The sequence below is a fragment of the Panthera tigris genome, chromosome E1, assembly GCF_018350195.1.
Source record: "Panthera tigris isolate Pti1 chromosome E1, P.tigris_Pti1_mat1.1, whole genome shotgun sequence".
Classification (NCBI taxonomy): domain Eukaryota; kingdom Metazoa; phylum Chordata; class Mammalia; order Carnivora; family Felidae; genus Panthera; species Panthera tigris.
In genome coordinates, this window is record NC_056673.1 from 33,923,870 (window position 1) to 33,950,634 (window position 26,765).

The 26,765-nt window shown below is 44.0% G+C and overlaps 1 protein-coding gene across 1 annotated transcript in view; it reads left to right on the forward strand.

Annotated features, from left to right (window-relative positions):
- Positions 1-26,765, forward strand: part of CA10 (carbonic anhydrase 10) — a 495,011-nt gene that overhangs the window by 461,287 nt on the left and 6,959 nt on the right. The window contains exons 6-7 of the mRNA XM_042966021.1: positions 8,818-8,913; positions 13,450-13,522. Of these exons, the coding sequence (XP_042821955.1) occupies positions 8,818-8,913; positions 13,450-13,522 (169 nt within the window). The remainder of the gene's footprint in view (positions 1-8,817; positions 8,914-13,449; positions 13,523-26,765) is intronic.

Sequence of the window (26,765 nt, forward strand, 5' to 3'; positions counted from 1 at the left end):
CATGAGATGTTTACTCAAAGGTAGAGAAAAGAAGAGCTTCAAAATAACATGGTGCATGAGTGTGAGTAGAGCGTGAATTCTACAGGCATAGGAACTACGTGCAATCCCAACTCTTACCACTCCTTTGAGCAAAGCATCTCATGGAGGCCCGGTGTCCCCATGACTCAAATGGACCTAACGGCACAACTCATGGAATTTTGCGAGGGTTAAATGAGGTGATGTTACTGCTGGTGTTATCTCTCTCGTAAATAAGTGTTCAGCAAGTGTTGGTGATGATTATCAACAAATGATGATGGTGGCTAATGTCAACAATAACATCCAGCGCCCATGCGATTGTACCAGCTGTCTATGGCTTACATCTGTTCTGATCACACAGTACTTAGGCCATCCCAGCTGTAAAATATTTTGAACCTGGCCCTGGATGAGAGCACCATGGAGCAGAGAGGAGCTGCACTTGATGCTCAAGGTCAGTGATTCATGGAGGATGTCCTCCTGGAGAAGCTGAGGCTAGAACTGAGCTGTAAGGTAAAGAAGGGTAGGCAAGATCTCCTCTGTCTCCACTCTGCCCTGGGAAATCTTTCAAAAACACACTTTGGGTCAAGTGATTTCTTCCTTAAAACCAGTGACTTCCAGTTGCACTTGGAATAAAATCAAAGCTCTTTACCATTATCGGCAAAGCCCTCCATGAGCTGGTCCTTCACCCTTTCCCAGCCATACTCAGCCATTTGTCCCTACCCCTTTGCATAGGCTGTTCTCTCTGCCAGCTAGGAGCCTCCCTCTAGTCTTGTATGCCCAGCTGCTTTTCGTCATCAGAACGCAGCTTGGATGTCGCCTCTGCAGACAAGCCTTCACCAACAATACACTTCCTGACCTTTTTCCCCGCTCCCACATGCCCTGCCCCCATTTCCTCCACTACTGCTGTCCACTTTGCAAGCCAAAGTCTTGTTTGTTTCCTTCAAAGCTCTTGATACTATCTGAAATCATCTCCAGGAGGTCAAGGACTTCATCTGTCTTACCCAGCTGGCCTCGGCATGCAGTTGGCCTTCCAAGATTTTTTGAACAAGTGAATTCCAGGTCCCTGTAAAGGTCTGAGTGAAGCAGCTTGTTCTGGGATGAGAACACAAGGTTCAAGCTAGTGCCACAAGGAAGAGTCCCATGAGTTCACGAAGGACTTAAGTACAGAGAATGTGCTGGACCCTGGTGTCAGGCTCTGAGCCGCATCTGAGCATCATGAAAAAAACCAACAATACCTTATTTCATCCTCTAAGATAGCTATTTCTCAGTCTTACATTTCCCTCTGTGAGGGCACCCATCTAAATTAATAAGAAGTCAAGATTATAAAATAATTTCCTGTAATCCAGAGTTAACACTTCACATGGTAATTCCAATGAGGCTGACAAAAGCCCTTGGGGCATCTCTTTAATGAATAACTAAACTTGGTGCTTAATTAGCATGTCACTAGTAGCCCCCAAAGAGTTTGCTTTTGTGAGCAGTTTCCACATTGTCCCCTCTTGTCTTCGTGTCCTTGCACTTGCTAAGAGGTCAAACATCCACTTGCTATCCCTTATTTCATGTCAGACACTGATTACCTTGAGTAAACGCCAAAGTTGAGTCTCAGGCCATACCTGAGTGCTCATGCAAATTATTAAAAATTCTAAATTTGTAGGCATTGGGTTTTAAAATATTACCTGTAACTGGCAAGAAGTAATCCATAGACATCCCTTTCAGAATCCACCTGCCAATCTAACTAGCAAGCTACACCCTGTACGTGGCTGCTCCCCCCACCAACCCAAATCAACAGCAGGACCAACAGTGACCCTCTTCCCCCACCCCCACCCACACCACGCACATCGTGAGTGGTTAGTGGGTGCTTGATTGGCATCCCGGTGCCTGGCTGAAGACGAACAAAGCAACAGCTGCAGGAACTATAATTGCCACTGAAGGGACCTGGAAGGTAGCTCTTTTTCACAGGGAAGCCCTACTCGTGGTACGTGAGCTGGTGCAGGCCCCATACATCTTCTGCTCTTTGCTTTAATGCCAGAATTGTGTCCTGACAAGTGGAAACAGGAAGCCTGGCCACTGCCAAGCTGCCTCGTAGGGTCTTCTGGGGCTCCTGACAGTTCTGAGGCTTGGGAGTTCCCACTCATCCCAAACACATACACATTCTGAGGCTCCTACGGAACACTGTCTGCCTGAAATAGCTGCCTCCTGAAAGTATGCCCTCCCTCCCTCCAGGCTCTCCCTGCTTTAATCTGCCTTCTTACAGCCCATGCTGATTATCTTACCCTCTGCTCAGAACCCTTCCATAGGTCATCTTCTGGGCCTTCTATGATCTGGACTCAGCCCATCTCCTCACATACATAATTCACATACCCCTCAACCCAGTCTAAATGAACCAGAAGAGCAGGGAACAGCCAGACACGACAGGGCTCTGCCAGCCAACAAACAGTGTCTGCTAAACCAGTGTTTCTCCAAGTTTCATGTGCATTCAAATCACTGGGGGTTTGCTAAAATGCAGATTTTCATGCAGGAGATCTAGAGTAGGGCTCAAGACTCTACATTTCTAACAAGTTCCCTTCTGGAGGCCATGGAGCTGCTGGTCGCTGCAGTACACACTGAGTAGGAAAGCACTATGGATCTTTTTAACATCTGATTTGTATGCCTTGGGAGGGGGAATATGCTGTATTCAAAATAGCTTTATTTTAAGATTATATTAATTCTGTAAAATCACCATTTTGGTAGATCAAAAAGTCAATTTCATATGGTTCAACCTAACATAAGAAGCGGGCCATCAATGACTCCTAATAGGAACCAGAGCTCATGATCTCAGAATCCTAGCCAAGTTACCTTGGAACAAAGAGGAGGCAAGACATCAGATCAAGATGCCAGATGTGTCGACTTAAGCTTAGAGCAGAGCACAGCCTCACCCCTATATTTACCATCCCCTTTCTCACAGTCCCTGGCCCCTACAGAATGCCACCCTGTGGGCCTCCTCGTGGCTCAAGAGACTTCTCCCTGCATTTTTCAGTCTTGTAATTTGGAGAGAAGAACCACTCCACTGGACTGCCTTCCACTTCCCATCTCTCCAATGCCAGGTTCTCAGAACACGCTGAAATTTCGAGGCATACCCTGTAGCACTGGCACATCCCCAGGTGGCTTTGTAGGTCACCTGGTGGGAAGATCTTAGCAGATGGCAGGATGTGTTTTGATTCTCATTAAGAAGCTTACTCAACACTGAAGGGGGGTGTGGCAGGTCCCCTACAGCTCCTGGTTCTTCCACATGGCAACACTTCTCCACCTGCAGAAAGTCCTGGCTGTGTGTGTGGGTGAGCGGGAGGGAGGAAGGCAAATGATAAGCATAGGCCTGAACAACCTGCCTGATAAACTGGCAGACCACACTTGCCAGCCCCTGCCTATGGTTGACTTTCTGATTGCAGAAGAGCTGCTGTATGACCATCTGCCACCATTGGCAAAACGCACAAGAAGTGAAAAAGCAATACGCACGTAGGATATTTCAAGAGCAGCAATACCGTGCTCCCTCCATGAAAAGCTCTACTGACTCAAGATGTTCAGGGTTTTCTCAGATCCAAGGTTCTATCCATGCGATTGGGCATTGATGGGATGTGGAGGCTCATTGCTTATGTTGCACTGGTTCTCCACTTCAGCTGCCCACTAGCTGGAGAGCATTTAACAAATCCCAGAGCTCTGTCCCCACCCCAAATCAATTAAATCAGAATTGGGGGAGCAAGCACAGGTGGGTATTAAAAGCACCCAGGTGATTTGAATGCACCCTGAAGGTTGCAAACCACTGTGTTAGAGGTGGTTTATCTTTTTAAGTTTATCTATTTATTTTGAGAGAGAGGGAGAGCATGAACCAGGGAGGGACAGAGAGAGAGGAAGAGAGAATTCCAAGCCAACTCCACACTGCCAATGCAGAGCCCAATGCGGGATTCAAACTCACAAACCAGACACTTAACCAACTGAACCACCCAGGCACTCCGGTTTTTTCAAAAATCAAAGAAAAGCACCTTTTTCCTTTTTTTTTGTTTTTTTATCATTGACTTCCTTAGCTTCTGAAACTTCACTTCCTTTTTTTTAATGTGTTACAGGATATTGGTAATAATGAATACACTTAAACTTTTCAGAGGCACAAAACCATTTTACATACACTATCTTACTAGATTCTCAAATCAGCCTGTGGAAAATGTTAACACCACTACAGAGAGATATATGCTCAGCTTGCTGTGACATTGTTTATCAGAGAGAAGAAAAAATTGAAACAACCAGAAAGCTAGTAAGAGGCTAGTTAAATGTGTTGTGGGGCATTCGTGCAACAGAAAATTGTACAGCTATTGTAAAGACTTAGGTAGCTCTGTACACACTGACTTATAAAGACAGCCACAAACTATTTTTAAATTTAACAAATCAAGTCCACAATCATACTTAGAAATGATTCCATTGTTACTGGGTTTATTCATTTTTTTAACAACTTTTTGAGTTTTCTTTGAAATGTAAAAATTGTGTATGTTTAAGGTGTGTAACTTGATGTTTTGATATATGAATATATTTTGGAAAGATCACCACAGACAAATTAAATAACATATCCATCACCTCTACATAGTTACTATTGTGTGTGCGTGTATAAAGATTTAAGAACTGTACTCTTAGCAAATTTCAAGTATACAGTGCACTATTGTTAACTATCATCACCAGGCTGTACTCAGAGCTCCTGAACTCATTTATTTTGCATAACTGAGACTTTGAACCCTTTGACCAACCTCTCATTTCCCCTCCCTCCCCCATCCCTTGACAACCACCAAGCTATTCTTTGTTTCTATGAGTTTGACTATTTTAGATGCTTTACATAAGTGAGATCAGACAGTATTTGTCTTTCTGGGTCTGCCTTATTTCACTTAGAATGATGTCCTTCTGGTTCATCCGTGTTGTCACAAATGGCAGGATTTCCTTCATTTTTATGGATAAATAATATTCCATCTTATTTTCCTTTATACAGTTACTTTATCCATTCATTCATCAATAGAAACTTAGGTTATCTCCATATCTTGGATATTGTGAATAATGCTGCAATGAACATAGGACTGAAGATGTCTGTTTGAGATCCAGATTTGCTTTGGATCTATACCCAGAATGGTATTGCTGAATCAAATGGTAGTTCTATTTTTAACTTTTTGAAGAACCTCCATAGTGTTTTCCATGATGGTGATATACCAGTTTACATTCCTATCAACGGACTACAAGGGTTCCCTTTTCTCTGTATCCTCACCAACACTTGTGATCTCTTGTCTTTTGGACCATAGCTATTCTAACAAGTGTGTAGTGATATTTCATTGTGGTTTTGATTGGCATTTTCCTGATGACTGTTGCTGTTGAGCACATTTCCAGGTACCTATTGGCCATTTGTGTGTCTTATTTTGAGAAATGTCAATTCAAGTCCTTTGCCTATTTTTAACCAGGCTATTTGGTTTTTTGCTAATGAGTCGTATGAGTTTCCTATATAGTTTGGATATTGACCCTCATTAGATACATGGTTTGAGAATATTTTCTCCATCCTATTTGTTGCCTTTTCACTGTTTGATTGCTTCCTTTGCTGTGCAGAAGCTTTTTAGTTGGAGACAATCCTGCTTGTCTGCTTTTGCTTTTATTGCCTGTACTTTTTGGTGTCATGACCAAAAATTGCCAAGAAGCTTTTTCCCTGTGTCTTCTTCTACTATATTACCGTTTCAGGTCTTATCTATAAGTCTTTAGTTTAAGCTAACTTTGATATATGATGTAAGATAGGGTCCAATTTCATTCTTCTTCATGGGATATCCAATTTTCCCAACATCTTTTACTGAAGAGACTATCCTTTGCCCATTGTGTATTCTTAGCATACTTGTTGAAGATCTGTTAACCATAAGTGTATGGATTTATTTCTGGGCCCTTCATTCTGTTCCACCAGTCCATACATGTTTTTATGTCAGTACTATACTGACATAAAATTATTATAGCTTTGAAGTATATTGTGGAATCAGGAAGCTTTGTTCTTCTTATTCAAGATTGCTTTGTCTCTTTCAGAGTCTTACGTGGTTCCATATTAATTTTAGGAAGGTTTGTTCTATTTCTGTAAAGAATGCCATTGGAATTTTGATAGAGACTTAATTGAATAGTAGTATAAACATTAACAACATTAATATTAATTTTTCCAGCCCATGAGCACAGGATGACTTTTCATTTATCTGTGTCTTCTTTAATTTTCTTTCATCACTGCTTTATAGTTTTTGGTGTACAACCCTTTCACTTCTTTGGTTAAGCTTATTCTTAAGTACAGTTGAGCCTTGAACAATGTGAGGGTTAAGGGTACCAACCCCCATGAAGTCAAAAATCCTTGTGAACTTTTGACTTCACACAAACTTAATTGCTAATAGCCTACTATTGACCAAAAGCCTTATAGATAACATAAAGTCAGGTAACACATATTTTGTACATACCTGTGTTAAGGTAACAGGTAAGCTTACCTGTGTAAGCTAGAGAAAATAAAATGTTATTAAGAAAATCATAAGGAAGAGAAAAAATATTTACAATATTGTACTGTATTTATAAAAAAAAAAAACAACAAATCTGCATGTAAGTGGACCAGCTCAGTTCAAACCTGTGTTGTTCAAGGTCAACTGTATTTTATTCTTCTTGTTGCTATTGTAAATGAGATTGACTTTATTAATTCCCTTTTCAGATACTTCATTGTTAGTGTATAGAAATGCCACCAATTTTTGTGTACTGAATGTGTATCCTGCAACTTTACTGAATTCATTTATTAGTGCTAACAGTTTTTTGTTGTGGGGGAATCTTCAGTGTGTTCTACATATATGATTATTTCATCTGGAGAGATAATTTTCCTCCTTTCTTTCTGATTTGGATGCCTTTTATTTCTTTTTCTTATCTAATTGCTCTGCCTAGGACATTCAGCACTATGTTGACTAGAAGTGGAAAGATTGGGTATCATTGCCTTGTAATGGATCTTAAAGAAAAAGTTTTCAGTTTTTCCCTATTGATTATGATGTTAGCTATGGGCTTTTCATATATGGCCTTTATTGTGTGGAGGTAAGTTCCTTCTATACCTGCTTTTGTTGAGAGTTTTTGTCGTGAATGGATGGCGAATTTTGCCAGATGCTTTTTCTAAATCTATTGAGATGGTCATGTGGTTTTTATCTTTCATTCTGTTAATGTGGTAGGTCACACCAATTGATTTACATATGTTAAACCATCCTTGTGTCCCAGGAATAAATCCTACTTGGTCCTGATGTATAATGCTTTCAATGTGTTATTGAATTCAGTTTGCTAGAATTCTAGTGAGGTTTTTTGCCCCTGTGTTCATTAGGGATATTGGCCTATAATTCTCTTTTCTTAAAGTTTTTGGCTTTGTTTGGTATCAGGATGATGCTGGCCTCACAGATTTGCAAGTATTCTCTCTTCAATTTTTTGGAAGAGTTTAAAAAGGATCAGTATGCGTTCTTCTTTGAATGACTGGTGGAATTCACCCACAAAGCCATCTGGTCCAGGGCTTTTCTTTGTTGGGGGGTGGGAGATTGATTACTACTTCAGTTCTCTTTATTTGTATTAATCTGTTCAGGTTTTTATTTCTTCTTGATTCAGTGTTGGTAGGTTGTGTGTTTCTAGGAATTTATCAATCCTAGAAAATTTCTAGGATCCTAGATGATCCTAGGAATTTATAGATCTTAGACCTATATGATTTCTTAAACCCTACATGTGTATCTGTGTGTGATCTATAAGCATAAAAAATATATATCTGGAAGGATAGATGCTAAGCTGTTAATAGTCATATTGCTTGGGCTAGGATTACACAAAGGTGGAGGGAAACTTTTTTTAGCTTGTTACGAATATTATACCTCCATGATTTTTTTAAAAATCTATTTTAAAACCACAGCCTGAGATGAATTCTAAGGAGAAAATCACACCTGTTTTTCAGAGGAAGCAATCAAGCCTCAGTGAGGTGGAGTAAATTATTCATATGGCTAAAAATTGGTGGGGCATTAGTTGAACATGTATGTGTGCTATGTTTCAAAATTTCTTAGAAAATAATTTTCAAAAAATTAAGTAAAAGAGGGAAACCCTAGTTTTCTGGAGCCAAGATCCAAGACTCCATGTGCTACCCACACTATGGCACAAAGGCTCAACAAGCAGAGTGCTGACTTTCACTGAGCAAGGAGGGAATTGAGTCCTGCACGGTCAGATGACCTTGGCAGATTGGTGCATCAGGAGCTTCAGCCATCACTCTCTCTCTGTCAGGACTTCGGCATTTCATAGGCTGGCCACTGTCCTCTCAGAGTCACTGGGCTAACTCAGAACCTAACCATTCCCTGCTTGCCCAAGGCCATGAGGAAGATTCACTCAGTGCCAGTGACAGCTGTGGATGCAGCCGGGAGAGCGCGTCCACCCCTACAGGGCAGTTCTACTCCTAATAAGGGAAACTCACTTTACACACACTTTAGGGGGAATGTCCTGGGTTGGAGCCAGAGCCAGATGGGCACTGAGCTTATTAAAGGCATGATTATTACCAGAAAACATTTGCAAATATGTATGGGTTCTTTTCTGTGTGTGTGTGTGCATGCATTATACACACACACACACACACACACACACACACACACACCTCCCTGAATTGCTTTCAATTACAAGATTGCCTTTACAATTGTTCTACAATGCACCTTATGGTGAACCCTTCTGTAGGGTGGCTATGCTGTGCCTCACACCTTTTCATGTGAGACTATTGTTCTTACTGCTGTTTTTCCCTCCTGCCAGGTGCAGCTCATCCACTATAACCATGAGTTATACACAAATGTCACAGAAGCCGCAAAGAGCCCTAATGGATTGGTGGTAGTTTCTATATTTATAAAAGTAAGTGTCTTTCGTTCTTTCGTTCTTTTCTTGCCATTCCCACCCCAGGTCGGAATACCAGCTTAGTCTCTGTTGGATCTTAGAAATAACAAAAGGGGTGATGTCCATGCCCAGGAAAAGCTGCAGGGTGGTGACTTTTATATCCATGAGATCTATGAAAAAAGAGGTCTCTTTCATGAAGACTCAACAAAATGATGGTTCTTCCATTTCATAGCATCAGGGGCCTGAGGATTTAGGCAGCCTTTGTCTCAGAAAGAAAATGCGTGCTAGATCCAGGGACAGGCTTCAGGTCCCACATCATGCAAAAGATTCAAAAGGATGCAACAGAAGGGGAGGGGTGGCTCCCTGACAGCCCACAGGATCACACTCCTGTCCACCAGTTGCCCCTTGGAAACAGAGATGCAAGGGCAATGTGGGATGTCCCTCCCCTCCCGCACTGCCCTGAACAGCTCCCTCCAGCTTCCCTGAAGATGCTCTGAACATCACCTCCTATCCTCCCCTTTCCCTCATAAGTATCCCCAGGAGAAATTAAGCAAAGATCACCATGGCTGACTTTATGACATTCTTAGGAGACTCTACACCTCCCTAACAGTCAACGACAACGACAGGTCTCCAGCCGTGAAAATTCTAAGTTGTTAAAAAAAAAAAATACTCCCCTTGAGCATTTTGACAGATATGGAGTGAAGCAGGTATGCACAGTTAAAAGAAAATGGACAAAGAAGAAATGTCTTTCCAATTGGAAAAAGAAAGAGAGAGAGAGAGAGAGAGAGAGAGAAAAAACAAAAGGCATGTGTGACAGTTCCAAAAGTTGGAAGTTGCCGTGTCAGCCCTTTGGGAAGTTTTGACCAGATTGTGAGAGGAGGTGCCCCAGTTGGAACTTGGAATCTGGTGGATATGATCAATAGAAATCCAGCATTTGCTACTGGGGGTTTTTAACAGAGTTCTCGTGGTGACATCATCACTGCTTAGGACAATAGGCATGGGGGTACCCCAGGCACTATACCCACTATTCCCTCCCCAAAAGCATCACCCTTTGCAATAGGCACTTTGTGCCATCTGGTCATCCTTCTCCAGAGCCCATGCCACCTCCTGAGTTCCTCTCCCTCACCTGGTTCCCGTCAGGCCTTTTTTGTGGCCTGGGCAGAACTGTACATTGGGCAGAGGCATTTGTGACATGTTGGCCACCAAACTCCTGTAGCTTGTCATCGGCAAATATAGGAAGGGGCTGTTGGCCAAGGAAGCATATTTTTAGGCTGCCATGCCTTCTGAGTACCTGATGTGATTCCCCAAAGAAAATTGATCCTAGCACAGATCCTGCCAGTCCCTGCCCTACACCTCGTGGTGCTGTCACAGACCCTGTTATAATGAACAGAGATTCCTGAATTCCAGGCAATGGAGATGTGTATTTTACAGAGATTTTATTACTTAACCCAAATAATGAGTCTGTGGGGTAGGCATTAGTGTCCTTATCTTGCAGATGAGGAAAATGGCTCAGAGAATCTTGGCTTTCCACCCAAGTGTATGTAGCTCTTAACAGCCCATCCAGGAATGGAGCCCAGGTCTTCCTTGATTTTAATACTATGACCTTATTCACACTATATGCCTCCGCAACAGAGCATGGAGAAAGCAACTGAGATGAAGAAGACAGAACATGATATTCATAAACATCTCCCCCACATCCCTATGCTACCCACAAGCACAAGGCCAATTCCCATATCCCTCAACCAGCCACAGTCATGACATTGGTAACAGCTAGTGTGTTCATCCTGGACCATGCTCATTGCTGTGTCACAATATTGCATCATGCATGCCTGGGAGCTCACCTCCTTCATTGGCTTTCCCGATGCCAGGGTTCCATGTCAGCCAACCTGGGCTGCCCAACAATGCCCGTCCTTTGGTGGGTGCTTCAGCCTTGGCCCTTGACTGCCTCACTTTGCTCAAAGCACCTGAGTCAGCAGATGTCATCCTGGAAGCTCAGGCACATTACAGCTGACAGGGTGATTGATACTCCAGGAAGTCAGCCTCCTCAACAGCAAACTATGGGTGTGTTTCACCAGCTCTGGCAGGAGCACGCTGTGCACCAAGAATACTGACACAGGTCTTGGCTGCGTCCCTGCGGGTTGCTGGAGGAACTTCTGCCTCTGCCCCTGCAGTCAGTGAAAAGGTGAGGACTAACGCCTGCACCTTCTCAGGCCAGTTTGGCCCCTAGGGATGCTTCCAGTCTTTTCCTGAGCAAAGCTGACACTTTCTGGCCAGACCTCAAACAAAATAAGCCACAGCATTTCTATCTTTGTCCAACATAATCAACTCCCAGATGCTTCACAGTGAGTTATCCAAGCTGAGACTTGTCATTTACTCATCCCGAAACACTGCTTGAATGTGGGACACAGGCGGGTCCTGTACTCGGCACGGGCCTAGAAATGAGGTGAACCTAAGCCCTTAGCACTAAGGGCACACAGGCTCTGGTGGTCCTTCCCTCCTTCTGATTTTTCTGCCTCTTCTTCCCAGCTCCCTGCCTGGTAGGCAGGCATAGAAAACGAGAGGCCCCCACCTCTAGGTAAGCAGATCCCTAGAGATGGCACCCTGCTGAAAGCTGAGTCGTTGAAAGGTTGGAGTTGTTGGCTAAAATAAGGGAATTGTTTATCTGGGGGTTTTATTTATCTCTGTCCCCTTCTAATCCCCCATCCTTCCCATGACCACAGGGAGCTGAGGTTTGGCTGTAATTACTGCTCAATCACACACCATTAACTTCCCACTTAAGCTCACTTATACCCAGTACATACTTTATCCTCCCTCCCACGCCGCAAACACACTAGAGCCCACAAATCATCTGTGTGCACTTTGGAAATTTTTCAGTTATTTTTAATCAGCTTTTCAAAAGGGTCCAGTCCCAACGTTAGCGCTGTCCAGACTCACCGGGTACCAGGAGCCCAGGGCACCCACTTAAGGGGGACAGCAGATTCCTTACCTGCCATGGCAGTATCTTTTTGTCTCTCTTTTCATGTGAATTGGCACAAACAGGTGGCTTCAAGCTATGTTTTAAATGGCCAAACAGGATGTCAAAGGAGAAGCTAAATTTGCCACAAAAGCTTCTGAGGAGCAGCAGTGTTTGCTTTGGGACTTCTCTCCATTTGGGGGTGGCTTTGAAGAACTCCACTGAGCATTGTCACTCACCAAGCCCCCCGCCGGTGTGCGTTTGTCTCACCACAACACACCCAGGAAACTGTGTGGGAAAGGAGAGACAGATGGAGGGAAAATAAACAGTGTGTGCTTTCTCCAAACTAAAAATTACCTGTTGCTTATCTAATAATAATAATCATCATCTGCTACAATTTTTCCCGCCCTCAGAATAAATCAAATCTAAAATGCTGATGTGTCACAGCATCCAATTAGCAGCTGAGGCGTAAATTGCAGAACTAAGAGAAGTAGGAGAGAAATGACTAGATGAATCCTCATACTTTGGAAAAGACTGAGTAGAAGGGAGGTGGTAAATAAAACAGTGTGCACAGCTATTTGAGGGCACATCACAGTCTCCAAATGGTGGTCCTCTGGCTTAAGACCCTCGAAGCTTGCCTTGTTCTCCCAAAGAAGGAATTTGGAGACCTGAGGGCATGGGTACAAAATGAGAACTGATCCCTGAACATCTAGTACAATGTTTGGCTTGTAATAAGCACTTGGTAAATATCGATTGGATGTATGGGCGCATGGATAGATGCATGGATGGATGGATGGATGGGTGGGTGTATGGATGGACGCGAGGATGGATGATTGGTTGACTGAATGGCATGGCTTATGGTATATTTTATTCTTGTGATAATAAGCAGTGATATAAGGTTCTATAGTCTTAGAGAGTTTTTTTTCATCTCCTAATACCTCTCTTCTGGGTACTCTTTCTCTCTGTCTACTTAGATTAACTGTCCCTTTCCTGAAATGTCATTCCCTACCCTCTACTTAAAACTCTTTGATGGTTCCTCATCCCTACAGAATAAAGCTTAAAATGTCCTCACATGACATTCAAAGCCTGATATGAGCTAACCCCTGCCTACCTACCTCTCTAGCCTCACCTTTCATCTTTCCCCCGGAAGTACTTGCCTAAGTATAACTAGTTCTCACTCCCTCATGTCCGTATGCACATATTCTCTGTATGTAATTTTTTTCCTTACCCTTCCCTCCTTTTTCACACTCTACCAGCAAAGCACCTTGTAACTTCCACCCATCCTTCAAGACTCATCTCATTCCTTAGCTCCCCAGATGCCCCAGGTAAGTGAACTTCCTCTAATATCATCACACCTGTGATTCTATCATAGCACTCTTTACATTCTATTATAACCATTCATTTACTCACCTGTCTTCTTTCTCTAGACTGGGATTTCTTGAAAGCATAGTCTGTGTATTTAATGTCTGAATTTCCAGCCACCACGGTGTTTGGCACATGGTAGGCACTCAGTAAATATGAATGAATACGTGAATGCATGGAGGCAGTGTTCATCCTGGGATAGTACTGCCCAGTCATTAATATTTTCTTTTCTCTCCTAGGTTTCTGATTCATCAAACCCATTTCTTAATCGAATGCTCAACAGAGATACTATCACAAGAATAACATATAAAAGTAAGTTTGGTTCAATTTCCTGTACAGCAACTATTCTATAAAGGTTAGTCCTGTCTGAAGGCAGAAAGCCAGAACTGATGATCTCAGAGGGCCTCTTTCAGCTTCATGATCCTTTAATTCTCTAGAAAGTCACTCTGGAGAGTCAGGGTTGGCTAAGAAGCAGCTCATTTCAAAAGGACGTCCCCGGGGTGTCTTTGTCATCCACGCCTGTCTAAGGCGATAATGATTATTATGATGATGGTCATCGTTATCCCATGGATTGGTAATGAGCTGGGGGACTCCACTAGCTCACAAACTCCACCATGTCAGCTGGCCACATTTGGGGCTCTGCCAGTTATGTGATTGAAAAAGCATTCACCAGGTAGTTTGGATCCAACCTCAACATTTCCAGAGCTGGACCACATCTCCCTCTCTCTGTCACTGAGTCCCTTTTCAGGCCAAGGCAGGGTGGCATCTTTCTTCATTGCTATGTGTGATCTCCTGCTCTAGAGGATTCTGTCCATTTCCATGCCTTCAGGTTTCTAGAATGTTTTCTCCCCAGGATCCTTAAGCAGAAAAGAAAGAACATTGCAAAGTTGAAAGGGGAAGAAGGAAAAGGGAACTATTGTGTCTCCCAGAGCAATCCCAGAAGTTGCAGGGTCTAGGAAAAGCTATACCTCACACCTCGCGATGAAAGAAGTAGGACAGGAAAAACTATTTTTTAAATTAATTAGGAAGGAGCAGAAAAGTGGGATTCAGGTCCTGACTTTGTCCTTAAGCAAGGAGCCTCTTCATGTTAACTCTGTTTCTTCATCTATAAAGTGAAGAAGTTCAACTTCAGGTTTCTAGGGTCCTTCTGGGTCTGGGATTTTGAATTAAGCAATAGGTAGATCATGACTTCACCGAAGTAAAAAGCAAAATGCAAACATCCTTATACCCACATCCTTGCGGAGCACCCTTTCGCCAAGCCAGGAGCTCAGCTCTGTCTGCTGTTTCTGCTTCCAGTGATGATGGGGGAAAGACAGAGTGAATGCTTTCGGGTCTCCGTGGACTGCTGGAAGGAGAGTATGGAGAACCCTTCCCTCATTCATTTATTCACGCATTCAGAAAACATTTTCCACACACCTGCCCATGACAGACACCAGGCAAGTCTCCCGAAGTATAAAAATGGCCAGACACCAGCCCTCCCCACAAGTGCTCACTGCCAAGTCACTTCCATATGAAAAGGCTGGGATGTGGGGCAGTGGGGGTGACGAATGAACTTGGAGAATCACAGTCCCCCTAGATGGACATCACCTGGAAGAATGAGTTGTCTCCAAAACCTACCCGCCCTTCCTCACCAGAGCCCCTATGGAGTCCTCTCTCAGTATACACTCAAGTTACTCATCTAAGGAAGGCGTTTCTATTTTGTGTGCAAAGAGCACATTTTATAACTGCCCATAAAATATTATTAGTCTTTTAACTTTTTTTGATTAAAAAAGCATGAAAATTAAATACAATGTTTTCAAATAATCTTGAATTTGCAGTTTAGAGACCGTGAAAAGCCATGAAATCAAACATTAAGCCCCAACACACAATCTAACAGATTGCCAGCTGCAGAGTCACTCATTAGTGGGACTTTCCTCCCCCAACCCACCCCCAGCACAGGTCTGATTAATATTAAGTGATGTGGCTGCTGTCGAAAATGAAACCCTCCACGGGGGTCTGAGCTACAGAAAGGTGGCCTTCCTCAGGAACTGGTACCAATCCTTGTGCAAACAAGGGGCTGGAGAGCCAGGGGGATAGATCTTGTCAGAACCAATGACAGATGGCCCTTTTGTGGGTAAGGGAAACTTCAGCTTCATCTGTTTTGAATGAGGCATCCCTGCTGACTGCTGCCCCATCAGCTCCGTGGGGATTGAGAAGGAAGACTTTGACAATAGCTGAAGTGGATCACAATGTGAAAACCCAAGACCTTCATTCAGTTGTTCACTCACTCCACAAATATTTACTGAGTGGATCCTAGGTGCCACAAGATAGATCAACAGGACGTGTTTTCTGTCCACAGGGTCCTCACTCTAGGTCGGGAGACAGACATACGGTAGTGCATTATAGAGATTTATGTAACAAACATAATGCAAAAAAAAAAAAAAACTGGAGAGAACTCTTTGGGATCATGGAAAAACTGCCTAGAATACATGGCACGGGTGCACAAAGCAGGTGCCTTTAAAATAAGGACTGAATCAATGAATAACTTTGCTGGAGAAAGAGAGATGTGGGAAAGGGGGGGAGGGGAGAGAAGAAAAGAGGGAGGAAGGAAGGAAGCAAGGGAGGAAAAAGAGGAAGAGGGAGGGAAGGAAGGAAGGGGGGGGATGGCAGAAAGGAAAAAGAGGGAAGGAGGGAGGACATTCCAAGCACAGAGGGCCACATCCAAAGCAAGAAGAGCATTACAAGGACTGTGAAGGGTTCAGAGAAGGAACTCTGCCTTCATCAGCTGTCCATTGCAGCGCCCACAATAAACATGGGTTAGGCTTGAATTAATAGAGGAATGAGTGGCCCCTGCAGTGTTAGTGACAGGGGCAGAGAGAGTGACAGGAGAGGTCATTTGGGTCCAGATATCGAAGGGTCTTGATGCCAGGCTGAGGAGTTTCTGCAGAAGACTGATTTGCATAAATGCCCTCACCCCTAGAAATGCAAATGGAAGAGAGTGGGAGCACCCCCTTCTCCTTCTGTCCCTCATAATCTATCTGTCATGGCGAAGGGAAGAGAAAGGGAATGAAAGCAAGATAAAGAGACCCCACATGGGGAGAGGTAACTGCTTTTGGCCCCATAATCACAGGTATTTGTGCTCTTACACTCTGGGCAATAATGGAGGCATTCCCAGTAGCACCTTTATCAGGCGCCACAGGGATAATGATGGCCCTACCAGTGGGAATGACCTCAACGCTGCTATGTGCAGGACACTGTGGCCAAAAGGGATTGATTTGCTCAGCAGGAGAGCGCCAGCACTCTACCATCCGCTAAACTCTCTGACGCAGCCAGCCTGTGGAAAGTTGGCCTGGTAGCAAGTGGGGGATGTTCTGAAGCAGGAATCATTTACTAGGAAGCAGGCAGTGGGTGGGAAACACAAGCCTGGAAGCCTCCCCAGAGGCTCTGGAGACGTGCTAGCATCAGCTGCTGAGTTCCAGTGGAGACACCACCACCTGATCAGGGACATCTATCAGGCTACCCTGCTTCTGTACTTCTAAGTAAGATTGAAAGAAATCAAACCCTTCCCCCACTGCCACCCAACCACACTCCCCAGGGACACATGACCCCGACCCACACCCACTCTCCCAACCAGCCCATTCTTCTGCTGCTACTCAAAATGACACCCCAGCATAACTTCAACTTGCCCCACTCACTTAGACATGGTACGCACTCCACAATGTGCTGAGTATCAGGAGTAGGGAAGCGACACTGAGTACCTTCAACATTTCAGGCTCTGTGCTAATAGCTTTCATGCAACACCTTACCTAGTGTTCCCAAAGTACCCACCTTCAAAGTGGGTATGATTTGCTATCCCAGTGTACATATGAGGAAACCAAGGCCCAGGAAGTGAAACGATTTGACAAGGACATACATCTAGTAAGTGATTGTGTATGTCAGCAACTTCTGCATAACAAACAAACATTCAACAAGCAGCATTGATATTTCCTGCTGCAGCTTGGGTGGCTTGGCTGTCACTTCTCTGGGATCAGGAAGATACCCATGGCAAGTACTTCTGATGGTGAAGGTCAGAAATGTGTGATGTTACTTATGGTGTAGGCTTGAAACTCACACACTGTCACTTCTATCCAGTTTTAACTGGCCAAAGAAAGAGACATGGCCAAGCCCAACCTCAGAATCCTCCCATGGAGGTGGGGATGGGAAGGGAGTGAACATTCCCTGAACAGTAATCTGGTCCTCCATAGTGAAGGAACAAGGATTCAAACATAAGTCCTCCTAAGAACTTTTCTATGCCCTCATCCTCCCATCATGCTTCCTCTCTAGGGATAGAGAAAAACCTTACCTCTGAGGTCTTAGAACTAGTTGTAAGGCTGATCCTTTCACATTGCATGAAACTCATCAGCATGTTTTTTTCTTAATTCTAACTTTGGTTCTATGTCAAGAGTCATCTCCTCGCATTTTGCATTTGTTTCCACTTGGAAGGGACATACACTAGCCACAGAACTTGTGGGCACATTGAAAGTTCAGGTGATAGGCATCGAGGAGGGCACCTATTGGGATGAGCACTGGATGTTGTATGGAAACCAATCTGACAATGAATTTCATATTAAAAAAAAGAAAGAAAGTTCAGGTTCATTCCATCCTAAGCTCTCTGCAACTCTTGCCTGTGCCTTGGCATTGGACCACCAATGGAAATCAGCGTCATCCAGAAGGACACAGCAGCACTGCCATCATTGGCAAACAGAGTAACCAGAGAAGGCATAGACATTTGTTCCAGATGGGGGGTCAATCTTCCCCATCATTCTTTCTCTTGGAGGCCATTGTTAGGAGAAATCAGTCTAAGACTTGGAGCAGTGACACCATCTGCTGATAAGGATCACTCTGGTCACTTCATTGGAAGGAGACAGTAGAGGAGCAAAGGTCAACATTGGGAGATAATTTGCAACAATCCAAGTGACTTGACAATGTCAATAGTAATCCCAGGCCAATGTGGATGGGGTGGTGAGAAATGTTTGGGTATATTTTGAAGGAAGAACCACAAGATTTCTTGATAGATCAGATTTGTGACATGAGGGAAAGCGAGGAATCAAAGATGACTGTAAGGCTTTTAGCCCGAGCAACTGAAGGGAGGACACTCTCATCAGTGGAGATGGGGAAGACTGAGATGAAGCATATTTGTGGGTGGGGAAAGGAATCAGAATTTTCTAATGTGTTAAGCTTGAGATGTCTATTGGGCATCCAAGAAGAGGTGTGGAGTGGGCAGTTAGATATGAGTCTGGATTTCAGGAGAGAGAACTGAAGATATAAATGTGGAAGTCATTGGGATCCAGATGGCATTTAAACCTGGGTGAAATCATGAGTGAGAATAAATAGAGAAGAGAGGCGGGACATGTCCTCGTTTTTGAAAGAGCAGCTCAAATCCCCATGACTTAGGATTGCAAATCATTTCTAAAGATATCTTTTAAATCCCACCCTGGAAGAGGCTCTTGTGTGTCTGTCTCATCAACTAGCTAAAGAGGTGCAGGTGAGTGGGAGCAAGCATGGAAGCACAGGGTGCAATCACCACAAAATGGCAACTATTTGCTTGAGTTGGTCACAGATCAGAGGACTCAGAAAAAAGGAATTGTGCAAAGTCATTCTATTGAGCCAGTTAAGAAAATCAATGCCAGGGAATAGGTAAAAGACAACCAGAAGGAGAATCTTACCAAAAGGACTAGAAATTTTGGAAGCCAGATACCATGGTGGTGAAACCACCGTACTTAGAGAAAGTACTGAGCAGACCTGGGCTCCTGTCTCTACCACTTCCTTGGCTGTGCGACTTCAGGCAGTTTTCATAACATCTCCGAAATTACGATTTCCTCATCAGTAAAAGGAGGATAGTCAGACTGATATTGAGAGGGTTGGGTGAGGATTAAGCAAGGTAGTCTGTTGCCTAGACAATGACTGGTGTAAACTAGCTATATTATTTTGTGTGGTCCTAAATTGTCCAAAGGACGAGTGGGAGAAAGATCACTATGAAGCCAAATAAAAACTATATTCGCAGTGAATACAGTGCTGGGCACACAATACGGCTTACTTTAAGCGAAGGACAGCTCCTGTATATGAAGCCATGCAGTGGGTAGTAATGGCCTAGTGACGTTCTACTTTCCTTGGAAGCTTAGATTTCATATGTCTGAGCAAATCTTAGAAAACACTCTCACAAACCCAGGCCAACAATGGAAAAGACCAGCCTGAATTAATTTCAGGCTGAATTTAGAAGGTCTTCTAAAGAAAATCCATTTTATTAAAGTGAAATTCCCCTTCAGTAGATTGAGGGTCAAGACCGGAATCATGACATTGAAAAATGGATTTTCTGAATGGATTTTCTGGAGGAGATATCAGTAATTTATGCCAAGTATTTTAATTTTTTAATGTAGTATCGTGTAAGAATGCCAATATCCCTCCATTTTTCTTGTGTTAATTAATTAGCAGCCCCAATTACATAAAAGGTAACATTCTTATCATTTTAGTATCCACCTGACTTCATCAAGCTGGTGTTATTTTTTTTAAAGCAATTTTATGATATTTTCAAGGGTGAAACCAGTAAACTAATGGAGTGCAAAGAGCCTTCTTAAATTGAGAACAGGGAGTAGTTATTAGAACATTACGTATAAATGAAGGCTTTCTTCCGATGTCCTAGGACAGAGTATCATTTGGATAGCTTCATTCTCTCTCACATAGTCCATTCATTTCATAGATTGTAAATACAGTACTGAACTTCAGCCCATTATGAATCCAAAAGATCACAGATTCCAAACTTTAACAGTTCTGGCTGTTGTCCTAATATATTTCCTCCAAGGAAATAAAGACACACAACCAAAGGCATTTAGAGGAGAGATTTTAAACATGGTGATTTGACGCACGGTACGAGCCCCTTAAAACACTGTTTTCAGTCTTTCCTGCTTACAACTTTGCTTTGGTCCCCTACCCTGACCCCGGCTAAAAGATGAATGCATAGGAAAGGAGAGACCAACTTGTGACTGCCTCATACCTCTCAGCTCCTTGGGAAGTGTTCCAGGCACCCGCTCCTCAGAGGGACGCAGTGGTAAATGTGATGAAATATCACCAGGGAGTTTAAGCATATTGCTCCTGGTGCCTCTCTCTATGCTTAATTGAACTTGTACTTTCATTTCAAAAGAATGGCTTTGGAGATGTTGTCACAGAATGAGAAATGCAGCACGCTGCTTGCCATGTTGCAATCTAAGCAGTAACTCAGGGAAGTGAGGCACAGAAAAGGAGGGGCTTACCTCCATGAATCCAATTCTTAGAGGCCCTGTTTTTCACTGATTGTTTGTATAAAACAAAAAATCATATGACTTTATTCTTTAGTAATTGCCTTTTTTCATTTCACTTGGATTTGCCGCAGATTATGAGAGGAAATGTCATTCCCTGTGAGAAAATTGCCAAATAGTTCCTTATTGATCAGAAGCAAGCCCAGGATCGATCTCTGGAACCACCATGCCTTTTTCTCATTGGCGTCATTCTCTTTGAATGGGAACTTCATAAGCAGGGACCGGGTGATGTTAAATCTCTCAGTGATCCACATAAGTAAACACGACACATTTAATAGAGGCTGCTGTTGGAGCTCAGATGAAGGGAACGATTCCCCCACTAAGCAGTCCTGGGTGTGTCATCATCGTACGTTTTACTTATAAAAATAAGTAAGAAAAAGTCAGCTTGAGAATTGTATCCATGACCAAGAACTCAGAAGATGAATCACAGATTCAGCAAGGGCATGTCATAAAATTAAAAAGCACAGCTGTTGACTTCTCCAGTCATTTGAAAGAATAAAATCGGGCTATGAACCGCATGTAACTATTCTATACCTATTGAGTATCCAAGGGGTCTTCCGGTACTATAAAGATATAGCCGACACATTAAACATTACAAAAGTTTGAGCTACTGAGGGTAAATTTGTTTGGGTAAACTTGTTTATGTTTATCCCGCCAAATACACCAAGCAAGTCTCCTTGGGGAAAAAAGAAGCTGTAAAAATGTGGCCTGGGGTTCTCAAACTCTATTCCCTGAAAGATGGAACCCTGACTTAAAGGCAGCCTGAGGCAGAGTGAGAATTCATGAGGACAAACATTACATGTTAAATGCATGCCAATTTCAGCAATGTAAATACAGGGTATAGACGTGTTTGGTGTAGAAACACGGTAATGCCAGCTGAAGACTGGCACCGGTCTCTCGCCCTGATATCTTGGGGTGTGATATATATGGGAGTAGTAGTGAGCAGTACGTATTTAAGCTAATGGTACGAACTGGAGCCTCAGAGATTTTTCTCCATCATCTGACAAATGATATTTCCTCTTCTTCCTTTAGTTTCTGCCCAGCACCATTATCAGGTGGAGCTGCTGGGCAGAAACCGTTTTTGCTGATTCATCCCATCAGTGTTTATTGAGCACCCACTATGTGGTGGACCTCATGCTGAGGCCTGGGGATTCAAAGGTAAAAGACAGAAGCCCTTCTCCAAAGGCTCACAGGGTAGTGGGGACGTTTAAATAGTAAGTTATTCTTGGCAAGCAGAGTTAGCAAATATGGTGGAAAATGAACCACTAACCCAGCTGGGGAGAGTCAGGAGACCTCAGGGAGGTCAAGCGTGGTTATCCCGGGGAAGTAGTCATCCTGGGTGAGGAAGCAGGAGTGCCATCAATGCTACCCAGTACAGCATGTGCCAAGTACAAATCTTCCTCAACTTACCGTGGGACTGTGTTCAGTAAACCCATAATAAGTTGAAAATATCCCAAGTCAAAAATGCCACTAGGGGCACCTGGGTGTCTCAGTCAGTTGAGTGTCTGACTTCAGCTCAGATCATGATCACTCAGTCCATGAGTTCAAGCCCCACATCAGGCTCTGTGCTGACAGCTCGCAGCCTGGAGTCTGCTTCAGATTCTGTGTCTCCCTCTCTCTCTCTCTCTGCCCCTCCCCCACTCATTCTCTCTCTCTCTCTCTCTCTCTCTCTCTCTCTCAAAAATAAATAAACATTGGGGCACCTGGGTGGCTCAGTCAGTTAAGTGGCTGACTTCAGCTCAGGTCATGATCTCACAGTTTGTGAGCTCCAGCCCCGAATCATGCTCTGTGCTGATGGCTCAGAGCCTGGAGCCTGCTTCAGATTCTGTGTCTCCCTCTCTCTCTCTGCCCCTCCCCCATTCATGCTCTGTCTCTCTCTCTCTCTCTCTCTCTCTCTCTGTCAAAAATAAATAAACATTAAAAAAATTTTTTTAAATGCCGCTAATACACCCCACCTACTCACCATCATCACTTAGCCTCGCTGACCTTAAACATGTCCAGAATACTCACATTAGCCCACAGTTGGGCAAAATCATCTGACACAAAACCTATTTTATAATGAAGTGTTGATTATCCCATGTAATTTATTGAATACTGCACTGAAAGTGGAGAACGAAATATAAACGGTTGTATCTGGGTACAGAATGGTTGGCGGTTACCATTCTGGGTACAGAATGGTTGTTTACATAACCTCATGATGGAAAGGCTGACTAGGAGCTTCAGCTCGCTGCCCGGCATCATGGGAGAGGATCATACTGTATATTGCTGGCCTGGGAAAAGATCCAAATGGACAATTCGAAGTATGGTTTCTACTGGATGAGTATTACTTTCACGCCATTACAAAGCTGAAGAATCGTAAATTGACCCATCCAAAGTTAGAGACCATCTGTACTCGAAAAGCGTGATCTTATTCTTCAAACAACTCTGAGGCAAGTACTCGGTCTCAGTTAGTCTGGGCTGCTATCATAAACTACCACAGACAGGTGGCTTACAAACAGATTTACTTCTGACAGCTCCAGAGGCTGGAATTCCAAGATCAAGATGCCAGGCAGCATGGTTGGATTCTGGCGAGGACCCTGTCTTGGGTTGCAGAAATTTTGTTGCATCTTCACATGGAAGAAGGGGTGAGAGCGTTCTCTGGAGTCCCTTTAATAAGGGCGCTAATCCCATTCATGAGGGCCCCATCCTCATGATCTAATTATCTCCCCAAAGCCCTGCCTCCTAATACTGTCACATTAGGGGCTAGGACTTCAAGATACGAATTTGGGGGGGGACACACACATTCAGTCCATTGGTTACCCCAACCATCTGCATACTATAGATGTGAAAACTGAGGCTGGAGTGGTTACCTGCACATCCAAGGCCACACAGAAGGTGAGCAGTGATGTCAGCACTCCCCAAGACAGGTCTGAGTCCAGTCCTCACAGTCTTCACACTCAGTCTTCCCAACTTCTGTGGTGTGAGGAAATAAAAAGGGCAAAAGGTGGAGCACCTGGAGGGCTCAGACAGTAGAGGGTGTGACTCTGATCTCGGGGTTTTGAGTTCAAGCCCCACATTGGGTTTGGGCTTACTTGAAAATAAAACCTTTATTTCAAAAAGGTCAAAAGGTGAAGGATGAATATTAGCAAGATTCGTGGAAAGAAAGCAGCAAAGGGGGAGCAGGGGAGAGTGGAAGCACCCACAAGCTGACTGAGTTCTCTCACAGAGTGTTGCATCTCTCAGGGATGTGGGCGAAGAGGAACCTCCTGGCAGGACCCCAGCAGGTGGAGTTGGGATACGGGCATGCCAGTGTTTTGGAAGCACACTGTTACCCTACTGTGTGGGTTAAATTCACTAACAGGGCGTCTTGCTCCTAGCCTGCCCCCCCCCCACCACCACCCACACACACCGACACTTTCCTCCAACATGGATGCAACACAGAGCCTGGTGACAGTTTCAGAGAAACATAAATGTTCTTTTTCTTATTTCCAGCCATGCCTGCAATGCTACTCATGCTGCTGCCTCCTTCCTTCCCTCCTCTCCACCGCCCCAAATAAAATAAAATACAATAATAGCAGCACGCTAGAGTACCCAATATGCTCTGCGTGCAAGCTTGGTTAAACAAATCGCATTGACCTTTAATAAAGATGTGCCGAATGCTTCCTTCTCTCATTCAGTATGTTAATCTTCAGGCCAAACCGCCATCAGAGCAAGCATCATTAAGTGCAGATCTGATCTTGCCACTCCCCTGCTGTAAACCCTTCAGTGCCTCCACATTGCCTACAGGATGAAGCCCAAACTCCCAATAGTGCAGAGAAGGACCTCCCGGGTGTGGCCTGTGCCAGCGGCCAACTTCATCTTGCACAACACCCCTCCCTCCCTCTGCACCTGACCAGCACTCCAGCCCTCTTCCAAGGGGAGTCTCTCTCTCTCCATCCTCAGTTCTTTCCCTACAGTGCCGTTGACACTCACCCCACTGGCAGCTACATTGATTACCTCCTGTCATTCAAAATGCAGTTCGGGTCAGGTCCTCCATTAATACTCTCCCGAGTCCCACCCCTAGGCAGAACTGACAACCTCTCAGTGGACACAGTACAGATATATGTCACTGTCTCTGTGGCTCCTTGCTACATTCACTTAATTACATCCTGCTCACCTACACTTAGCTTAGTGCTTGACAAACGTTAGGGGCTTAAGAAACAGTGAGAGCCAAATAATGGATATTCAACAGAAGCTTACTGTGTTGAGGCCTGATCTGACTCTCAAGGACCATCACATTGGCACGTGCTCTGGACACTATGGCTTTATTAGAGAAGCATCTGACCATACAGGGCAGGGTACAGACCCAGTCCAGCCATACTCCAATCATTGCACCTCTCCGGGCTTGTCCTGATTCCTTCATATTTGGATAGGAAGGTAGATACATTTAAATGGAAATTGAAAGAAAGTCCTTTCTCCTAGGGTCGGTCTCCAAATCCAGCTTGGCCTCTCTGTCTGTCTTATGGTCATTTTGTGGACAAAGCTCTAGAGATGTTCAATTCCCCCCATCAGGGCAGTCAGAGCATTTGGGGAAGGAGGAGGGAAATGGTGGTTTTATTTACATCATTCCAAACCACTGAATCAGTTGATTTGTTCTTAATTCAGTTGACGAGGGAAGGAGCACTGAAGTTCAAGTTCCCTTGACAGAGATGACTCTTTCTTATCAGAGAAACTTGAGTGAGAAATTTCTGGAGATGCAGAAGGTAGGGGGCCTCTGCCCAGGAAAATGGATTAGCATCCTTGATGCTCTCAGGATCAGAAGGTAGGAACAGGCCTGACCAAGGTGCGCTCACCACCATCTGATAGAAGAGCCCACATGTATTTATTTTGCCATTTGTTGTCTGTCTCCTCAATAAAATGAGGGTGGGCACTGTCTCCTCAATAAAATGAGGGTGGGGGCGCCTGGGTGGCGCCGTCGGTTAAGCGTCCGACTTCAGCCAGGTCACGATCTCGCGGTCCGTGAGTTCGAGCCCCGCGTCAGGCTCTGGGCTGATGGCTCGGAGCCTGGAGCCTGTTTCCGATTCTCTGTCTCCCTCTCTCTCTGCCCCTCCCCCGTTCATGCTCTGTCTCTCTCTGTCCCAAAAATAAATAAAAAACGTTGAAAAAAAAAAATTTAATAAAATGAGGGTGGACACTGCATCTATCTTGTTGACTGCTCTATCCCCAGACCCTAACCCTATGCCTGGCACAAAGAGGTGCTTAGTGAACATTTGTTGAGTGAATGAATGACTTTGGTCTGGAAGTCAGGAGAGCTGGCTTCCAGTTCCCACTCTGAAGTCACCAGCAAGCTCTGTGACCTTAGGCATGTTACTGTGCCTCTCTGATCTTAAGCTTCTTGTCAATGAGGAGTTATTATCCGCCTGACCAGTTTTACAGGTCACTGTGAGTTTCCAGCTGAATATGAAAGTCCTTTTTTTAGCATTATATGTGCACAGTACTAAACCTGAGAGATGATGTCGACTATTGAAGAGTTAGTCCTTTTCCACTGGGCATTAGAAACGTGGATGAGAGGATCTAGGAGGACTGGAGGAACCAGGCTCATCCCTCCACCTGCCAGGCACTGGGTTCCTGTCGTGCATTCTCTGGGCCTCCTGGACTGGCCACAGTGGTGGACACTTATGATAAACTGGGAATGCAAGACCCCTGGACACTTAGATCTGGAATCACCAGGATAGAGAGGGCAGTGGAAGCCATGAATGTAAATGGTCTTCTCACTGTAGAGTGAGGGGGGGAAAAAGCCTTGGACATGTCCCCCAATAAATGTCAACACAGAGAAACAGGTGGAAAATCAGGAGCCAGCAACAGAACCTGAGAAGGAATGACCAAAAAAAATAGGAATACCAAGCATGGCATTTTGGAAGCCAGGAGAAGAAAGTAAGAGTGCACGGAAAGAAGGGGAGGGATCATAGAGAATAGGAGTGAGAGAGGCTCATTGGAATTTGTGGATATTTGAAAACTTCAGTACATTCAGTGTTTACAAAGTACAACCAGTGTGTTGAATTTAAAAATCAGAATGAAACAAACCAAAACGGCAACTGTTTTTAGTTGATCGAGGTGCTTATTATCCTCTTGTTTTCTCTCTTTTTTCCATATAGTCTGATATATACTTATGTCACTTTTGTAATTGAAAAAGCATACTTAATACTAAAACACATATGAGTGTGACTACCTCAAATACGTGTAAAAAGAGAAAAGGCTATGTACATGGGCCCGATAGAGAGGAGATC